At 43.7% G+C, this 20645-nt stretch overlaps 1 protein-coding gene across 6 annotated transcripts in view; it reads left to right on the top strand.

The window, feature by feature from the left end:
- The window catches only part of cbarpb (CACN subunit beta associated regulatory protein b), a 169423-nt gene that overhangs the window by 87373 nt on the left and 61405 nt on the right, over nucleotides 1–20645 (top strand). For all 6 annotated transcript variants that reach the window (XM_078423656.1, XM_078423657.1, XM_078423654.1 and 3 more), the window contains one exon: nucleotides 18693–18754. In XM_078423656.1, coding sequence (XP_078279782.1) covers nucleotides 18693–18754 — 62 coding nt within the window. The remainder of the gene's footprint in view (nucleotides 1–18692; nucleotides 18755–20645) is intronic.

Consider the following 20645-nt stretch of genomic DNA (forward strand, 5'->3'; position numbering starts at 1 on the left):
ATACCAAGTGGAGTGCTACATGACACTGCTGTTTCTAATTGACAAAATACACCTGGATTCACAAAGATATTATGAGTTGGTAGAAAGGAAATAAATTCTATTATGATGGAAGTCTGCCTTTCCTTTCTTGTGCTGGATCAGGCTTTTACATTGGAGGAGAGAGAGAGAGAGAGAGATTGAACAAGGGATAGCGATGGAGAGTGAGAGGGGGAGAGAGAGGGAGAGAGAGACAGAGAGAAAGAGAGAGACAGAGACAGACAGAGAGAGACAGACGGAGAAAATGAGAGAGACATGGAGAAAGAGACAGAGTAAGATGGAGAAAGACAGAGAGAGACACAGAATGAGTGAGAGAGAAACATGGGGAGAGAGAGAGGGAGATGGGAGAGAGAAACAGAGTAACCTGTCCAAATATCTGTTAAATGTTGTTTTACCTGCCTTAACTACTTCCTCTGGCAGCTCATTTAATTTCCCCATCATCCTCTGTGTGAAAAAGTTGCCCTAAAAAACTTTCCCTTTTCACCTTAAACTTATGCCCTCCAGTTTTTGATTCCCCCCAAAAATCTAGATATTTTTCTAATCAACATCGACTTTGGCCTACTTAGTAACAATGTCACGACCCCCTGGGCAGGTGGTTGTAAGTTTAAATTCCACTTCGGAACATTGAGCATGTAAATTCAGGCAGGCCACCCTGTGCACCATTGATGGAGGTGAGGAATTTGGATTGGACGTTGAACTGAAACCATGCTTGTTCACTCGGGGTAACGCGACAGAAGATGTGGTCTTTGTCCAAAAGGAGAGATAAAGGGGGCGAGATTTTCTCCTTGGACCTGGCCAATACCTGTCCCTCATTCAGCATTCCAAAAACTCATTGTTATCTTCACATTGCTCTTTCTATGAACATGTGCAAATCGACACCCTCATTGTTAAAACAGTGCAAATCGACACCCTCATTGAAATACCTCTAAAAGTATTTCAACGGCTTTAAAGTCCCTGGAGAAGTTTAAAAGGGATGGGAATAGTGTCATGCAGCATGGAAACAGGTCCTTCGACCCAACTGACCAAGATGCCCCACCTGCCCACGTTTGGCCCATATCCCTCTAAACCTTGCCTTTCCATGCACCTGTCCAAAAAAAACTAATTTATAGGAAGTGGCAAACCAAGTGAACGAGAACGTTCAATGGCAAAGTGATACGTTATGTAAATAAGTTATATAAATACAAAGTTTCTCTCTTTAATCTGTTTAGATTCGTGACATTTGCCCTTCATGTTGCCATCACGATTCGCAGCTGTTCCACACAAAATGGCAATGTTTTTAATTGCCCCTCTGCTGTTTATTTGCAGCCACTGGATGGTGGGCTGTGGAAGGCCTGATTCCTTTCAGATAGCGTGTGTGGGCGAGTTTGACACATGGCACATCAGTCACCAAAAAGCGGCACATTACAAAAGAAGTTCCTCAGTTTATAGTGGGGATTTGCGTGGGAGGAGTTAATGGTAAATGGTTCACAGGCTTCAATTGGTGACTGCATTTAATTAAAATTTCTGAGAATTAAAAAAGCACTGGAAATTAAAAAGGTGCAGAGTGAGGCAGCTTCCATTCAAACTGCCTGGGAACTAGTGTCTTTGATTTTAGCTTGCAGTCGAACGCCACAATCCCTGATGTTCAGTACTGCGATATTTTCCCTAATAAATAAATGTTAACACCACATTAAACTGAGTCATAGACTCATAGACCTATATAGCATGGAAACAGGCCCCTCGATCCACTTTGACAATATTGACCACATTGGCATACTGGGCTCATCCCGTTTGGCTGCATTTGGCCCAAAGCCCCCCTCAACCCTTCCTATCCATATATCTGTCCAAATGTATTTTAAAAGTCGTAATTGTATCCCCTTTTTTAGCTTCCTCTGGCAGCTTATTCTGGACACGGACTGCACCGAATGAAAAGTTTGCCCCCGAGGTCTGTGCCAAGTCTCTCCTTTTCACCTTAAGTCTATGCCCTTCAATTTTAGTGTCCTCTTCCCTGGGAGAAAGACTATGAGGGTTCATTGTGAGAACACACATCATTGCATTTACCACACTTGAATGTTATATCTTTGCACTAAATGTCGCAGCGTTTATCCTTTACCTGTGCACTGAGGACGGCCTTATTGCATTTATGTACAGTCTTTTATTTGACTGGAGAGCATGGAAACAAAAGCTTGTCACTGTTCCACAGTGCATGTGACAATAATAAACTAAGATGGTTCAGTGCTACAATGCAGCAAGCAACAACACCAATATTTGCATTTATATCACACTTACATCACAGCACTTCACAGAAGCATTATCAAAATTCAATTCACGGCATACCACAGACGGAGGTATTGGGAGAGACAACTGAAGTTTCGGACAGGTGGTAAATTATCAAAAAGGATCCTAAAGGAACAAAGAAAAGTACAGAGGCAAAGTGTAGGGATGGAATTGCAGAGTTAAGGTGTTGGCATGATAGGTGTTGGCCCATAGCCCTCCAAACCCTTCCAATTCATATATATGGGCCATATATATATCCATACACATGGGCCATATATCCATCCATATATACAGCAGGTTGGCTGGATGGCAGTAGACAAACAGTGGCAATAAAGGGGGATTTTTCTGGTTGGCTGCCAGTGACTAGCGGAGTTCCGCAGGGATCGGTGCTGGGGCCACTGCTCTTCACGATGTATATTGATGATTTAGACGAGGGGATTGAAGGCTTTGTGGCCATGTTTGCGGATGACACGAAAATAAGTGGAAGGGCAGGTAGTGTAGAGAAAGCAGGGACTCTGCGGAAGGACTTGGACAGGTTGGGAGAGTGGGCAGAGAATATAATGTAGCAAAGTGTGGAGTCATACATTTTGGTAGTAGGGATAAAGGTGTAGACTATTTTCCAAATGGGGAGACAATCCAGAAATTGGAGGTGCAAAGGGACTTGGGAGTGCTGGTGCAGGATTCCTAAAAAGTTAATCTGCAAGTCGATTTGGTAGTAAAGAAAGTAAACTCAATGTTAACATTTATTTCAAGAGGGTTTGTATACAAAAACACGGATATAATGCTGAGGTTCTATAAGGCGCTGGTAAGGTCGCATTTGGAATAATGTGAGCAATTTTGGGCACCATATCTGAGGAAGGATGTGCTGGCTCTGGAGAGGGTCCAGAGGAGGTTTACAAGAATGATCCCAGGAATGAATAGATTAACCTGTGATGAGCTTTTGTCGGCACTGGGCTTGTACTCACTCACAGGAGTTTATAAGAATGAGGGGGGACCTCATTGAAACATACAGAATAGTGAAAGGCTTGCATAGAGTGGATGTGGAGAGGATGTTTCCACTAGTGGGAAAGTCTAGGACTAGAGGTCGTAGCCTCAGAATTAAAGGATGTTCTTTTAGGAAGGAAATGCGGAGAAATTTATTTAGTCAGAGGGTGGTGAATCTGTGGAATTCTTTGCCGCAGAAGGCTATAAAAACCATGTCAGTGGACATTTTTAAGGCAGAGATGAATAGATTTTTGATTGGTACAGGTGTCAGAGGTTATGGGGAGAAGGCAAGAGAATGGGGTTGGGAGGGAGAGATAGATCAGCCATGATTGAATGGCCACATAGACATGATGAGCCGAATGGCCTAATTCTACTCCAATCACTTATGACCTTTTATGCCCAAATGTCTTTTAAAAATTGTTAAGTTATCCTCTTCTTTAGCTTCCCCAGGCAGCTTATTCCAGATACGGACTAAGCAGTGAGTGGAAAAAGTTGCCCCTGAGGTCCTTCGCAAGTCTCTCCTTTACACCTTAAGTCAGCCTGGGTTACTGTACTCAAGCTTCTGGAGTGGATGTGAACCCAAAAGACCTTCTGTCACGATTACAGTCAGGGCCCGAGCTGGCAGAACGCAGGTCTTCATCTGGATCAACAATGCATCAGGTCCTATATAAGGTGGAAAGTGTAGGCGTGGTAATCTGTTCACCCTGTGAGTCGTTGCAACTGCTGATGCTGCAACAATAAGCATCAGCCATTTTGTTACCGTTTTCAAGAAATTAATTGCTTTTCCTTCAAAGAGACCAAAAAGGTGGTGCGACGGTAGAATTGCTGCTTTACAGCACCTGACTCGCAGGTTCCATCGTGACTACGGGTGCTGTCTGTACCGAGTTTGTACGTTCTCCCCGTGACCTGCATGGGTTTTCTCCGGGATATCCGGTTTCCTTCCACACTCCAGAGACGTGCAGGTTTGTAGGTTAATTGGCTTGGTATCATTTTAAATTGTCCCAAGTGTGTGTAGGATAGTGTTAGTGTGCGGGGATCGCTGGTCGGTGTGAACTCGATGGGCCAAATGTCCTGTAGCCGCGCTGTATCTCTAAAAACTAAACTAAACTAAACCTCCTTGTGATGTCAGATACTGAATACATTTCCCATTACACCACCCACTGCCTGGCTATTTTCTACTTGCACTGCCGAGGTGCTGATTTTTATCATTATCCAAACTGTTGTTGCTGCTGAGGGTGAACAAACCACCATGTGAACTTGTGGAGGTATTAGATTTATTACAAATATGGACATGTTGCTGTATTGGGAACACCTCCTCAATTAACGTGAAGCAAATGCTTTTGCCTCAAGCTCAGAAGGATGCCTCTGTTGTGTTATTTCCCACTCTTGCGATGTGTCTGCATTGATTGATTTCCCCAATGCTGTTCTAAAGCCAAGTACTGTGGATGCTGGAAGCCGGAGATTAAAATCAGGAGATGCTGGAAATATCCAGTGAGTCAGGCAGCATGTGAGGAGAAAGGGAAACGGAGTAACCCTAGAGTCAATGATCAGTGCTCGTGACTCGGTTTAGTTTAGTTTTGTTTAGATACAGTGCGGAAAACAGGCCCTTAGGCCGATCAGCGACCCCCATGCACTAATGCTATCCTACACGCACTACGGACAATTTACAATTTTGCAAAAACAATTAACCTACAAATCTGTACGTCTTTGGAGTGTAGGAGAAAATCAGAGCACCCGGAGAAAACCCTCGCAGGTCACGGGGAGAACGTGCAAACTCCATTCAGGCAGCACCCAGAGTCAGGATTAAACCCAAATCTCCGGCGCAGTTAGGCAGCAACTCTACCGATGAACCACCGTGCCGCCCGACAGTGATTTGAAACATTAGTTTATTGTCATGTGTACTGAGGTACAGTGAAAAACCTTTTGTTGTGTTCTATCCAGTCAGTGGAAAGACTAGGCGTGATTACGATTGGGTCGCCCGCAATCGAGCAGAGAGAGAACTAGAGTTAATGTTGCCTGACCTGCTGAGCTCTCCCAGTGTTGTCTGTGGAGATCCTCCTCATGAACCCTCCACACTGAGCTCATGATCTCAACAGAGCAGAGGAGTTAGGGCCTATTCGAGCATCAGCCCATCCCCACTCCAAATAGAACAACAGCATGCTAATCACTTGCATGCAGACAAGTCTACGTATAATATAAATGTAACGTGCCCTTCCCAAAGCAGTCATGTTTAATTCCCATTAATATTCCTGTTCAGAAACATGATTTTATAAACACACTTCACGTATGGCACATTAATTTTAAAGCTTCGGCCACGTATTTTCCAATCCACAAGAGGAAATAGTTTCTCTCTATTCTTCAGGAGTATCTAAAGATCAAAGCAAATGATGCTAATATATCAGTCGTAGACGTTTGTAGGAAGGAACTGCAGGTGCTGGTTTAAACCAAAGACAGATACAAAATGCTGGAGTAACTCAGCGGGTCAGACAGCATCTCTGGGGAAAAAGAATGGGTGACGTTTCGGGCCGAGACCCTTTTTCAGACTGAGAGTCGGGGAAAGGGAATCGAGAGATATAGACGGTGATCTAGAGAGATTTAGAACAAATGAATGAAAGATATGCAAAAAAGTAACAATGATAAAGGAAACAGGCCATTGTGAGCTGTGGGCTAGGTGAAAACGAGTTACAGACAATGAGACTCAACAAGACGACTTTGAAGCTAGTACGGCTTAGCTGGCGGATGGATGGAGAGAGAGAGAGGGGATGCAGGGGTTACTTGAAATTAGAGAAAGCAATATTCATACTGCTGGGTTGTAAGCTGCCCAAGTGAAATATGAGGTGCTGTTCATCCAATAACTTGTTCAGTTAGGGAATGGGAACCAGCATGACTGAGGTCTTCATTAACTATATAAGGGCACGGATTTGTATATATGTGCAGTGCCCTCACAATCCCATTCAACATTAAATTCCGTGCACGCACCTGCTTCTCATGACCTCAGATTTAAAGACATTTTTCAAACTCTTTAGTCAGTCGATCTCTGCATTTCTGTCACGAGTCTATTCTAGAGGCACACCAATGCAGAAATTAATTGTCTTCAGAACAAGATGCTGATGTGCCAGGCAACACCCTGTGGCATGTCCTAGAAATGTCAACATTTATTGCATTTAGCAAGATTATCTGCGCAAGAACCATGCAACCGTGCAGTCCCAGAGGCAGTGAAAGTGGTACCTGCTCTGCACATAGCTGACACAAATCACTTACTGTAATCATGTGGAATAAACAAAAGAAATGAGGCTCATCAAGGATTACAGGCCTTGATGAATGATGCTTATAAAATTTATGAGCAGTGATCATCCCATTAATTCATCATGCCATCGATGCCATTTAGAAGCTCCTGTTAAGTTAAGACATCAACTTTTTCAGTAAAAAAACCCACAAAGTGCTGGAGTAACTCAACGGGTCAGGCATTTTATGGCTCCTGTTTTAATTCTGACTACAGTTGTTTTCCTTAAAAAACACAACACGCTGGAGTAACTCCGTGGGTCAGGCAACATATCTGGAGAACATGGATGGGCGACGTTTTATGTTGGGGCCCTTCTTCCGAGAAACACTGATTTACTCTTGCACTTTTTAAAAACCCATGTTCTCCAGAGATGTTGCCTGACCTGCTGAGTTACTCCATCACACTGCATCTTTTAAAGAAGTCCATAATCTCCAGAGATGCTGCCTGACCCCCTGAGTTGCTCCAGCACTTTGTGTCTTTTTTGTTAATCCATGTTTGCCAGAGATGCTGCCTGACCCGCTGAGTTACTCCAGCACTTTGTGTCTTTTTTGTTGATCCATATTTGCCAGTGACACTACCTGACCCACTGAGTTACTGCAGCACTTTGTGTCTTTTTTGTTAATCCATGTTTGCCAGAGATGCTGCCTGACCCGCTGAGTTACACCAGCAGTTTGTGCGTCCATCGTAAACCAGCATCTTCAGTTCCTTGTGTCCCCTAGTGATTTTCAGTAGATTTAACTTTCCCAAATTGAGAAGAATCTGTGGGGGTGGCTCCATTCTACGCACCAGCGCAGTGATGTCATGTGAAGTATGATGATTGGAAGCGGTCCGCTGGGGAATGCACTCCTCTCCCCCGGCTGTGAGTCACCACTCAGAGTTGCGTAGGCACCGAATCTGATTCATGTCTTCTGTAAAACTCGTCCTGCTGATGTAGATCTAGAAGAACCATCAGCACTTCAAACAATCACCCTCATACGGGTTCATTGAAAATAGAGCCAGCCAGCATAATCAATTTAGATTGCCTCACCAGCAGAGCAGCCTGATTACAATTATTAACGTCTCCTTTCCTCCGCACACTGCGCTGTTTTTTTATACAGGGAGCAGCACATCTTGCTTTAACAGACGGTGCTCCTTTCTCAAGTAGGAAGGCACAGCGCAGATCGATACGGCCAACTCCATTACAAATCTTGTTCTCCATTACAAACCAAATTGTTATCCTATTTGAATTTTACATCAGTGTGGCATTAAATGCTTTTAATTCTTTCTTTTGAATATTTCTTTGCGCGTAGAATATACGTAGGTATCAAAGAGGAGTCGACCAAATTATTGGAAAACTTCTTGGAGGTATCTCAATCCATGTTTCATATGAATATCTCCTCAAAGCTATTTTTTTTGGGCTGCAAAATTCATCGGCTAACTCAGTGGACCGGAGGAGTACATTTTCTGTTTTATAATTAACTGTGATAATGCCCCAACGGATGCTCAACTATCACACGCTTGTTTCTCAATTACTTTCGCCCTTTTTAACTTTTTAATTTTCTTTCCCATAACCTCCCTTCCTGAAAGAAGGGTCCCGACACCTGAAACATCAACTGTCCATGTACTCCAGAGATGCTGCCCGCCCCTTTGAGTTACTCTAGAACTTTGAGCTTTTCTTTGGAAACTAGCGTCTACAGAGCCTGGCTTTCAAGAGGGAGTTAGATTTAGTTCTTTGGGCTAAAGGAATCAAGGTATATGGGGAAAAAGCAGGAACGAGGTACTGATTTTAGACGATCATCCAAGATCATATTGAATGGCGGTGCTGGCTCGAAGTGCCGAATGGCCTACTCCTGCAACTATTTTTCTATGTTTCTACCTTTCAACCTCCATTCCTTTCCCGAAGGCAGTGAATATGTTGACAGAAGAGATTGTTGTGGAGGCCACTAGACATCCGATTGCTCATTTAATTGGCTGCCATTTAGCTAAGAGTTGATCAGAGGACAACCTGATATCTCCTGTATCAAGGTGCACAGCCATTTCCCCCAACATCGCACCCCTCTTCCCTCACCCCTCCCTTTCTCCTTCTAACTGCAACCTTCCCTCTGGCTGTACATTTCATTCTTCTTATCTGACATGCTTTTGTCTCCTTTGCATCCCAAACCTTTGTCCACCCAATATGCCAATCAAATTCCCTTCACCTATATCCACCTTTCACTTGTTAGTTTTTGTACCACCGCCACCACCTCTATTCCAGCTTTCGTCCCGTTACTACAATCAGTTTGAAGACTGGCCAAGACACAAAGTGTCATCTGTCCATTCCTTCCACAGATGCTGCCTGACCCGTGGTTCACTTCAACACTTTGTGTTTCAGCAAGATTTCAGCATCTGCAGTTCCTTGTGCCTCTGATATCTGTGTGGTATGTTCACTGATTGTGAATTTCCTCATAAGGCCTTTGGGATGCAACCTTTAGCTTTCTTCCCATCCAAGAAATATGTGAAATACCCTTTTCCCACATCGTTGGCACCCCCCACTCTCTCAAGGTGTTTAATTTTAGCGGTTTGATCTTGCAGTGTCACCGATACAAAACTATTGTGGCATCATCAGTAATGCCAAGGAGTCTAGGTATTCCTCAACAATCTATCGTTTCGTTTAGTTTGGTTTAGAGATGCAGATTTTCCATTCTGATTTGATCTACAAATTTTAGCTGTCATGCCATTGATTCCTTAGCTATCTGTATTTGATTTTTGAATGGAGTTTTTGCTATTACGAAAAGCAAGGTGCATTCTGCCCATAAGAATTTCTTGGACAAAAATGGCCCATCATGCAACCTTTCATTATTTACAAAACTTTGAGACGTTTTTCCAGGAACACCCCTTTCGTTAATCAAGGAATAGGTCATTGGTTCAAGCATCCGATTCAAGAACAAAGAGGTCTCATGTGTCAGTGTGAAAGGTGAGAGTAGCTGGTGAAGGTTGAAATCCAAGTTATTAAGTGGAGATACATTGTAGGATAGAAAATTCCAAGCAAACGAGTATTTAATGGGTACGGAAGAAAGTTTCAGCACCAGAAAGGAGTTGGTATCTCAAACCTAGGGATCAGTTGTAAACGAGGTCACCCAGTCGATGGGTTAAAGGTGTATTTAGAGAAAGAGTGCACACAATTGAAGGCAGTTGGAAAGTGAGAAAACAAAGGAATGTTGAAAGTATGCAATACAGTGTTGTAGCCCATGCCCTACCAGCCCCTGGTCAGATACATGACCATGATACAGGCTATGCTAATAGAAAACTGGGCCAATATCATAGATGGACTGGGTTGTTCAGTACAGTAATATTGCCTGTAGTGTTTTATATTTACCCCTTGAAGTCAGAAATATCATTGCTTTGGGTTCAACATTATAATGTTTAGTTTAGTTTAGCGAAGCAGCAAGGAAACTGGCCCTTCGGCCCACCGAGTCCATGCCAACCAGCGATCCCCACACACTAACACTATCCTGCACACACTCGGGAAAATTTTACAATTGGTACCAAGCCAATTAACCTACAAACCTGTACGTGTTTGGAATGTGGGAGGAAACCGGAGCACCCGGAGAAAATCCACGCGGTCACGGGGAGAACGTACAAACCCCATACAGACAGCACCTGTAGTCAGGAAAGAACCCGGATCTCTGGCGCTGTTAGGCAGCAACTCTACCGTTGTGATACCGTGCCGCCCCCATGTGTTATGAGTGTTTTGTCCATTATGTTGTTAGTTGATTTTGTGCCTCTAACTTTGAGCTCCACAGGTTCAGGGCAATAAGCTATAGCTATTTTTGGCTTTAATGCCATAATGTTGCAGCTTTGACTGACTTTACACAACTGAGAATGCATGCCAGTAATACTGACATCTAGTGTGGGGACAAGTGAATGACAGTGAAGCTACACAATGTACAGCCGGAAGTAGCTGTCACTGTCGGGCCTTTTGCGTTTGCCGTCGACTCACAAAAGATTGTGGACTTGCCTTTTGCAGGTTCCCCCAATGTTGACCTGCTAGTTACCCCTCCGACTCAGGAGGTCCTGTGTTGTGGTAGAGCATTGAAGCAAACAGTGCAGCCAGGCTTGGATTACACACCCTTGCTAACATCATTAAAAAACTTTGCCATTCCACAAAGGTATCGTTACTCTATTGTGCAGTGCGCACTCTAACCTCCTGTTATTTAGCATTAGGTTGGGCAATGGATGAGAAAGCGAAAGCTAATCAGGACAAGGAATTGAACGCATATTTGGCCGACTGACGGTTCAAACTCAAAAGCTTTGAATATTGTTCCTATAGGACTACCTGTAAATCTAAGCATCCAATAAAGTCTGCAAAAACGTTAATAAACATTTGCCTATGTATATTTGTATTTGTGTGGAGACAAGAGAGAGAGAGAGAGAGAGAGAGAGAGAAATTAGCCCTTTTCCAAATGAGCAGTAGATTGGCATAACTCAGCAGGTCAGGCAGCATCTAGGTGAGATGGAATGGGTGATGTTTCGGGTCGAGACCCTTCTTGGTTCTTGGTCCTCCAAAATATTCCAAATGGAATTTAAACTGGAGGTGGCAGAGTATGGACTTAAGCAAGAAGGGCTTCTTGGAGAAGAGCTGCCTTTCACCGTCCGACGCGGCCTGAAATAGGCCGCGGACCTTTCACCGTCCGGCGCGGCGCTCCAATGTCGGGATCCCCGACCGCCCCGACGTGGCAAGTTCAACAGTCTGACCTCGGGAGAAGACGGCAGGGAAGAGAAAAGACATTCTGGCCTTCCATCACAGTGAGAAGGGACTGGAGGAGACTCACTGTGATGGATGTTTCTTTTGTTTGGTGTTAGTGTATGATTGTATGTGTTATTGCATTTTTATTGATTATTCTTATTGGTCTTAGTGTTTCAACTGCGGGTAATGTTTCATTTCACTACACATTTATGTGTATGTGACAAATAAACGACTATTGACTATTGACTATTGACATTTGGAAGGATTGAACTGCATCCCCCATTGCTGTGACCACTCAACCATAGTATCGAGATCTTTTTGGAGAGCATCTTTATCATCAGCTGACCTAATTTGACGATACAGCAAACAATCATCAGCGAATAGTCTGGTCGTGCTTGTGACTTTTTCATGGATGTCATTTATGTAAAGCAAAAACAGATGAGGCCCCAGTACTGTGCCCTGCGGTGTACCACTTAACACTGGATGCCAATCAGAGCTTTTTCCATTCACACGCACGCACTGAAGACGTTTTGTTAGAAAACAGGAAATCCATTGTTTTGTGTTGGAACGAACGCCGTAGAAGTCAAGCTTCCGAAGCAGTCTCTGGTGTGGGATGACATCAAATGCTTTAGAAAAGTCTAGTATTACTAAATCCGTGATGACATTGCTGTCAAGGTTCTTGGCCAGGTCATTTGTTGTCAGGATAAGCTGAGACTCGCATGATCTATGCCTCCTAAATGCAAGTTGGTTGTCAGCAAGTATGCTATGTTTGCTAAGGTGTCTCATCAGATTACTATCGATTATATGCTCCAGTAGTTTGCAGCAAGTGCTTGTTAATGAAACAGGATGATAATTAGCTGGGTTGGTGGTTGAACCCTTCTTAAAGAGAGGAGTGATGTTAGCCTTCCTCCAATCCAGCGGAACATCACCTGAGTCAAGCGACTGTTGGAAAATGAACTGCAAAATAGGAGCCAGTTCTTCGGCCGCGATCTTAAGGGCTTGATTCTGTATTTGGTCAGGTCCAATAGCTTTTGTTGTATTTATGTTGAGCAGTAACTTCTTTACACCTTCAAGCTCAATTTTAATAGCAGGCATATCAGCATGTGACTGATCAGTCTGAAGAAGGGTCTCGACCCGAAACGTCACCCATTCCCTCTCTCCTAGATGCTGCCTGACCGGCTGAGTTACTCCAGCATTTTGTAATACCTTCGATTTGTACCAGCATCTGCAGTTATTTTCCTGCAGTAGATAGGCCGCACCTGGAGTACTGTGTGCAGTTTTGGTCTCCAAATTTGAGGAAGGATATTCTTGCTATTGAGGGCGTGCAGCGTAGGTTTACTAGGTTAATTCCCGGAATGGCGGGACTGTCATATGTTGAAAGACTGGAGCGACTAGGCTTGTATACACTGGAATTTAGAAGGATGAGAGGAGATCTTATCGAAACGTATAAGATTATTAAGGGGTTGGACAAGTTAGAGGCAGGAAACATGTTCCCAATGTTGGGGGAGTCCAGAACAAGGGGCCACAGTTTAAGAATAAGGGGTAGGCCATTTAGAACTGAGATGAGGGAAAACTTTTTCAGTCAGAGAGTTGTGAATCTGTGGAATTCACTGCTCTCAAAGGCAGTGGAGGCCAATTCTCTGAATGCATTCAAGAGAGAGCTAGATAGAGCTCTTAAGGATAGCGGAGTCAGGGGGTATGGGGAGAAGGCAGGAACGGGGTACTGATTGAGAATGATCAGCCATGATCACATTGAATGGCGGTGCTGGCTCGAAGGGCCGAATGGCCTCCTCCTGCACCTATTGTCTATTGGCATATGCTGGTAACTAAAGACAGGCATCGAATACGCTATTGAACATCCACAAGTGCACCAGTGGAGATCACACTCACTGTTTATTGGCACTGTGGTTTTGGCATTGACCCCTTCTGTGCACTCCGCTCCTTCTGCCCTAACAGCATGCATCCAAACGACCTATATCCAGAGGTCCTCTGTCCCCTCCAACTCCTGAACCAATGCCTCCAGCCACTGTCAGAATAGTAGAGTCTGTCTTCCCTTGTGTTGTACCGTGAAATCAACATTTGCTCTTACACCTGGAAACAAGGAACTGCAGATGCTGAGTTATTAAAAAATTACACAACGTGGTGGAGTAATTCAGCGGGTCAGGCAGCATCTCTGGAGAACATGGATGGGTAATGCTTTGGGCCGGGACCCTCCTTCAGACTGGGAGATCCCGACATGAAAGGTCTCCTATCAATGTTCTCCAGAGATGCTGCATGACCCTTGGATTGGCTTGGATCGAGTGCATGTGGAGAGGAAGTTTCCACTAGTGGGAGAGTCTAGGACCATGGGGTCATAGCCTCAGAATTAAAGGACTTTCTTTTAGGAAGACGATGAGGAGAAATTTCTTTAGTCAGAGGGCGGTGAATCTGTGGAATTCCTTGCCACAGAAGGCAGTGGAGGCCGAGTGAGTGGATATTTTTAAGGCAGAAATCGATTGATTAGTACAGGTGTCAGAGATTATGGGGAGGATGCAGGAGAATGGGGTTAGGAGGGTGAGATAGATCAGCCATGATTGAATGGTGGGGTAGATTTGATGGGCCGAATGACCTAATTCTACTATCCCTTATGACTCGCTGTACTACTGCAGCACTTTGTGTCATCTTTTGCTCTTCCACCTATTTCTCTTTCCCCTTTAAGAAATACCTTTAAAATACTATAGGTTACAGTGTTACCTCCATAGAGCTCTGCGTCTCTGGGGTATTAATTAACTGAGCATCACCGTTAGTGCTGGCTGGATCTTACAAGCATGTTGCTGAACAGGTGCATGGTGCTGCACAGAGTGAGACAGATGTAGTAGGATGGTCTTGCACAACCAGACCGATCCCAGTTTTACATCACCTTCCAGTTAATGCTCCCCGACAAAAGTGCGGAAACAGGCCCTTCGGTCCACAGAGTCAGCACCAACCAGCGATCCCCACACACGAGCACTATCCTACACACTATGGGCAATCGTACCGAAGCTAATTAACCTACAAACCTGCACGTCTTTGAAATGCGGGAGGAAGCCAGAGCACCCGGAGAAAACCCACGCAGTCACAGGGAGGACGTAAAAACTCATACAGTTTCCTCCCACGTACAGACAGCACCTGCAATCAGGATTGAACCCGGGCTCTCTGGCTCTGTAAGGCAGCAAATCTACCATTGTGCCACCAAGAAGCCCAATTTAATCATTTGAAATACTTAATTGACTCTCACCGTTCAATATGTAAACTTGCATTTTGAATTTTGGTAGGATTATTTGCTGGGATAGCCAGGAACAGTTGTCAAATCAACTGGTCATGGAGGTTCCTTCACGTGCGGATGAAATGGCTCACTGTAACCTCCATTCTCTAAGCCTAGTTTATTGCTAGCTTACTGAATGCACAGTATATTTGAGCAACTATTCTACCCATACTCAAAACATAGTTTGTGATATTCCAGTCATGTGTTTAACAGTGCTCGGTCCATCACAGATGGTGACTTCCCCTCCTTCAGAGGGATCAACAGGAGGCACGACCTCAAAAAAGACAGGCAATATTGTAAATAGTTATTAATGATTTGGATGATGGGATTAAAAGTAACACTAGCAAATTTGCAGATGACCCAAAGCTGGGTGGCAGTGTGAACTGCGAAGAGGATGCTAGGAGGTTGCAGGGTGACTTGGACAGGTTGAGTGAGTGGGGAGATGCATGGCAGATGCAGTATAATGTAGCTAAATGTGAGGTTATCCACTTAGGCGGCAAAAACAAGGAGGCAGATTATTATCTCAATGGTGTCAGATTAGGAAAAAGGGAAGTGCAACAAGACCTGGGTGTCCTTGTACACCAGTCACTGAAAGTAAACATGCAGGTACAGCAGGCAGTGAAGAAAGCTAATGGCATGTTGACCATAACGAGAGGATTTGAGTATAGAAGTAAAGAGGTCCTTCTGCAGTTGTGCAGGGCCCTGGTGAGACCACATCTGGAGTATTGTGTGCAGTTTTGGTCTCCTAATTTGAGGAAGGACATCCTTGCTATTGAGGGAGTACAGCATAGGTTCACGAGGTTAATCCCCGGGATGACAGGACTGTCATATGAGGAAAGATTGGAAAGACTGGGCTTGTATTCACTGGAGTTTAGAAGGGTGAGAGGGAATTTTATAGAAACATATAAAATTATAAAAGGACTGGACAAGCTAGATGCAGGAAAAATGTTGCCAATGTTGGGGGAGTCCAGAACCAGGGGCCACAGTCTAAGAATAAAGAGGAGGCCATTTAAAACTGAGATGAGGAAAAACATTTTCACCCAGAGAGTTGTGAATTTGTGATATTCTCTGCCACAGAAGGCAGTAGATGCCAATTCACTGGGTGAATTTAAAAGAGAGTTAGATAGAGCTCTAGGGGCTAGCAGAATCAGGGGATATGGGGAGAAGGCAGCCGCGGGTTACTGATTGTGGATGATCAGCCATGGTCACACTGAATGGCGGTGCTGGCTCAAAGGCCCAAATGGCCTCCTCCTGCACCTATTTTTCTATGTTTAATATCATCAAGGACCCACACACCCTGACTACTAATTCAGTCTGAAGAAGGGTCTCGACCTGAAACGTCACCCATTCCTTCTCTCCTAGATGCTCGCCTGACCCGCTGAGTTACTCCAACATTTTGTGATACCTTCGATTTGTACCAGCATCTGCAGTTATTTTCTTACACCCTGACTACGCGCTCATTTTGCTCCTACCATCGGGAGGAAGGTACAAGAGCTTGAAAACCATGACTACTAGGTTCAAGAACAGCTTCTTCTCAACAACCATCCAGCTCTTGGACTCCGCACAGTTCTAACCTCAACAACTATGACCTCTATGAACTGTGTGTTTGGACTTTTGTTTGGCACCATTATAGTTACCTATTATTAGGATCATGAATTTACTGTATTATTGATTATTATATATTTATCCGTATGTGATTGCAGTCATGGGTTTGTTAAGCTGCAGTAAGTAAGAATTCCATTTTTTCCATTATCAGTACCTATTCCGTTATCAGTATCCATTAAACACTCGTGACTCTTGATGGGATGATACGATAGTCTGGCTATGTGCTCATGGACAAACTGGTAAAGGTTACCCTTATCCCAAACTGGCGACGATTACCGCAAACTGGTAAAGACGAATCCCACTTATACTCTTAAAAACTGATACATGCTTTAATTAAATTGGAGGAGCCGACAATGTAATATCCAAAGCAAGTTGTGGTATGCACATGCAGCGCAAATACTTATTGTGTGTTTACAAAAACAAAATCTTACTGTCAAACCGCCTAGGGAGATAAATCATTAGCAACAACATCTTTGAAGCTGCACTTTGCACTTGTGTTCTTGGATGAGTTCAGCGCCAGTGAAAACAGGATGCAGTCCTCATTGTACTGACTCAGAGTACTTAATATTGTACAGAGATCTTCAGCTTGGTCCACCGAGACTCTGGGACTCCACTCAGTCACCCGTCATTTCCATTACCTTTTTCGTTTGGGCCTGGATGTAGCATGACCCATGTTTTGATTCAGGTGTGTTGCTGTGTTGGCAACAGATTTTGGCAGTGCCTCCATCAATGGGATGCATCAAGGTGTCAAAATACTTCAAGCTTGCGACAATTTGAGTTTCGCGATAGAATTTGGGCCAATAAAACTTAAAAGCGCACTATGGCCATACCCCAATGTAACAAAGCAAATTTAAAAAAGAACATTTTTGCAGCAAGAAAATCGGCAAGATGGTTTTTTTTGATGTGATATCATCAAATGGTGTAAAAGATTGATTTGAAGCTATTGAAATAGATTACATGTTATTTGACCATTTAAATAGCAAAGGGAATTGGTCTAACATGCTATCATGTTGTACTAGATCATTCTGCAGCTAGTAGCAATAAAACTGGCATGTTGTTTACACCAGTATAGCTCCAAAGGGACCATCCATCTACCGGGGAAAGGGGCCTGACAATGAACTGAGGAGCAGAAATGTGCCCAAGGTGAACAGTGCTAAATGTGTGCTAAAGTGCTCGCCCCCAATACATCCGCTTGTATTGACCTCAAGAGCTCAGTTTTGGGAGAGAGCTGTCCCAATGGTGGATGTGCCAGCACTTAAAGTTCATGACCAGAGCAGAAATTCTCCCCTCTGTCGACCAGTTTAATACCATTTCACCTGAAGCAAAATCTCAACAATGATTAAATTAAATTGGAGATTTAAGTTTAGTTCAGTTTAGTTTATTGTCACATGTACCGATATTCAGTGAAACGCATTTTGTTGGGCGCTATCCAGTCAGCGGAAAGACAAGACTTTAGACATACAGCGCGGAAACAGGCCCTTCGGCCCACTGAGTCCGCACCAACCACTGATCACCCCCACCCCATACATTAACACTGTCATACACACGAGGGACAATTTGTCATTTTCCCGAAGCAAATTAACCTACAAACATGTACGTCTTTGGACATGTGGGAGGAAAGGGGAACACCCGGTTAAAAACCCACGCAGTCACAGGGAGAGCGTACAAACTCCACCAGTAGTCAGGATTGAATCCGGGTATCTGGTGCTGAAAGGCAGCAGCTCTACCGCTATGCCACTATGCCGCCCTGTACATGATTACAACCAAGCCATCCACAGTGTCCAGATACATGATAAAGGGAAGAACATTTAATGCAAAATAAAGTCCGATTAAAGATAGTCTTCACTGAGGTAGATAGTAGCTTGGGACCGCTCTCTAGGTGTTGGTAGGATGGTTCAGTTGCCTGATAACAGTGGGGAAGAAATTGTCTCTGAATCTGGATGGCACGTGTTTTCACTCCTCAATACCTCTCGCCTGATGGGAGAGGGGAGAAGTGGATTGACCAGGGTGAGACTCATCCTTGATTATGCTGGTGGCCTTGCTAAGGCAGCGTGAAGTGTAGATGGAGTCAATGGACTTAAGTATATTCTGAGATGATTAACATTAAACTAGGGTAAATTTGCCAGTGTTTATGGAGCATAAAATGGTGTACGGCTCACCACGTTGTCTGAGGAGGATTGTTGCTAAAAATGGTGGCTGCTGCTTCGAAAGAAGGTATATGTTGATATCAGGATGTTTTTGTTGGACGTCATCCCGGACGAAAGGAACTTGGCATGAATATAGCCTTCGCTATTTATTGATTTTAAATATATCCAGCTGATGAGCTGCAGGGTATTAAGCTGTGCTTTATTAGTTTAGTTTGGTTTAGTGATATTTTCTAAACTAGAAAACATAGAGTTTATAAATGGGGATTAACAATATATCCCTTGAAAGATCTTGAACTATCCTTGTAAGGAGGGAATAATATTAGCTCTGTGTGACTTTTAAAGTGTCTTTGTTTCTCCCAGAAGTTCTGACATCTCTGAAATCTCATCTCCTAGGGCTAATGATGATCCTGAAAAAACCAACACCACTTACTTGGAAGAACCTCAGCCAGCACAAGGTGAGCGGCCTGGCATTTTAGCTTTATGCTACGAGTTTGCCACTTTTAATATGTAATTAGCATTTTCAAACAGTTCATACCATACTTATCAAAGGTCCAGTGACTTGACCAGTTTGCTGCAGTTTTTTTACATCCGCTCAAAGCAACAATTCTGTCGCACTTTCTAATCGTTCCTCTGCGCCACGTCAGATTGTTCCGAAGGATCAATTAAGGAGAGACCCAGGATTAGTAATGTCACAACTAGCATCTCACCAGAGGTTGACTGGTCACTCTCTCAGTCTTCAATAATTTCCCAACTTTACCTCCATCGCCTAAATTTTAATTGTTTTTTAATAATCTTTTTGAGGAAAGAAATACTTTCGATTGTTTACGTGATGGAGGCCATTCAGCCGATCAGGATCTTGCCAGCTTCCTGAGACACAATCTCGCGAGTCCCATGATTCTCATGTGCTGCGATTTATTCTCTCACGTGGGGCTCATGGCTCCAGGATGGCCTACAACATTTTGATTCTTTTTGCCACCAACCTACAGTAAGGTGTATACAAAAAGCTGCCAGAACACAGCGGATCAGACAGCATCTCTGGAGAAAAGGAATAGGTGACGTTTCGGGTCGCGACCTTTAAGTAGACTGAGAGTCGGGAGAAAGTGAAACGAGAGATACAGACGGTGATATAGAGAGGTATAGAACAAATGAATGAAAGAGATGCAAAAAAGTAACGATGATAAAGGAAACATGCCATTGTTAACTAGGGGCGTAAATCTTCGGATTAAACCGGCATCTGCAATTCCTTCCTGCAGTAAGGTGTAATCTAAAATCACTAAATAATTTACCAGGATGTGGGAGTAAACCAGAGCACCAAGAAGAAACTTTTGCAATCACAGTAAGGATGTGCAAACTCCACGCAGATAACAGCCAAAGTCAAAGTTGAACCCTGATCCCTAGAGTAGTGAGGCTGTAACTGGAAATGTTGAGCCACTCACTGTGTCACCCTATGAGGAGGAAAGACTCGGAGTATTCCTTTCCATTGAAAGCACGAATAAGCGTAGCTTTCTCTCCTCGCAATTTTGAATTTATATTTAAGAAAATAGTTTATTGAGCCTCTTCAAGAATTCATAACTAGCTAAGGGTTTTCTCCGTCTCCTCATTTCATGGAGATGACAGGGTTGTTACTGGGTTATGGTTATTAGGTTATTACCCAGACTAGTGGGCAGAGGGGGTCAAAGTTTAAATGGGCACATCTTTTCACACGGAGAGTGGTGGGTGCCTGGAACATGCTGCTACCGGTGATGGTGGAGACAGATATGATAGTGATGTTTAAAAAACCTTTAGGTAGGCACATAGATATGCAGGGAGTGGAAGGGTATGGATCATGTGTAGGCAGATTAAGTTAGTTTAAAAGTTCATAAGTTTATCTTGGCATTATGTTCAGCACAGACATTGAGGGCCGAAAGGGCTGTTCCTAAGCTGTACTTTTTCTATGTTCTGTGTTCCAGTAATGATTCATAGTAATATTTCTCCTTCCAAAGGACAATGTTAGGCCCTTCTCATCGTTGGATCTTCGTACAGGAGTGGGCAATTTCCTTGCCTCAGGTCTACAGCAATGCCTGACTTTAATTTGTTCAGTGGTTTCATATTACAATTGAGTGCAATTGCATAGAGATCAGTACAGATTACATGATATAATTGCCCTGATGAGGAGACCACAGTGGAAACAAAGCGCCCACACAGATTACCAGACAAGAAAAGAGTGGGAGGTCAACTTCCAAGGGCTTCTCATCCATTCCATTTTGGAATAAAACAATTCAGGCTTCCAGAGAAACAGTCAAGGTTATTGTGGACTTGGAGCCAACATCCAATACTAAAGATAAAGTGGTTTTATGCTTATAATGT

The sequence above is a fragment of the Rhinoraja longicauda genome, chromosome 28 (genome assembly GCF_053455715.1).
Source record: "Rhinoraja longicauda isolate Sanriku21f chromosome 28, sRhiLon1.1, whole genome shotgun sequence".
NCBI classification, from domain to species: domain Eukaryota; kingdom Metazoa; phylum Chordata; class Chondrichthyes; order Rajiformes; family Arhynchobatidae; genus Rhinoraja; species Rhinoraja longicauda.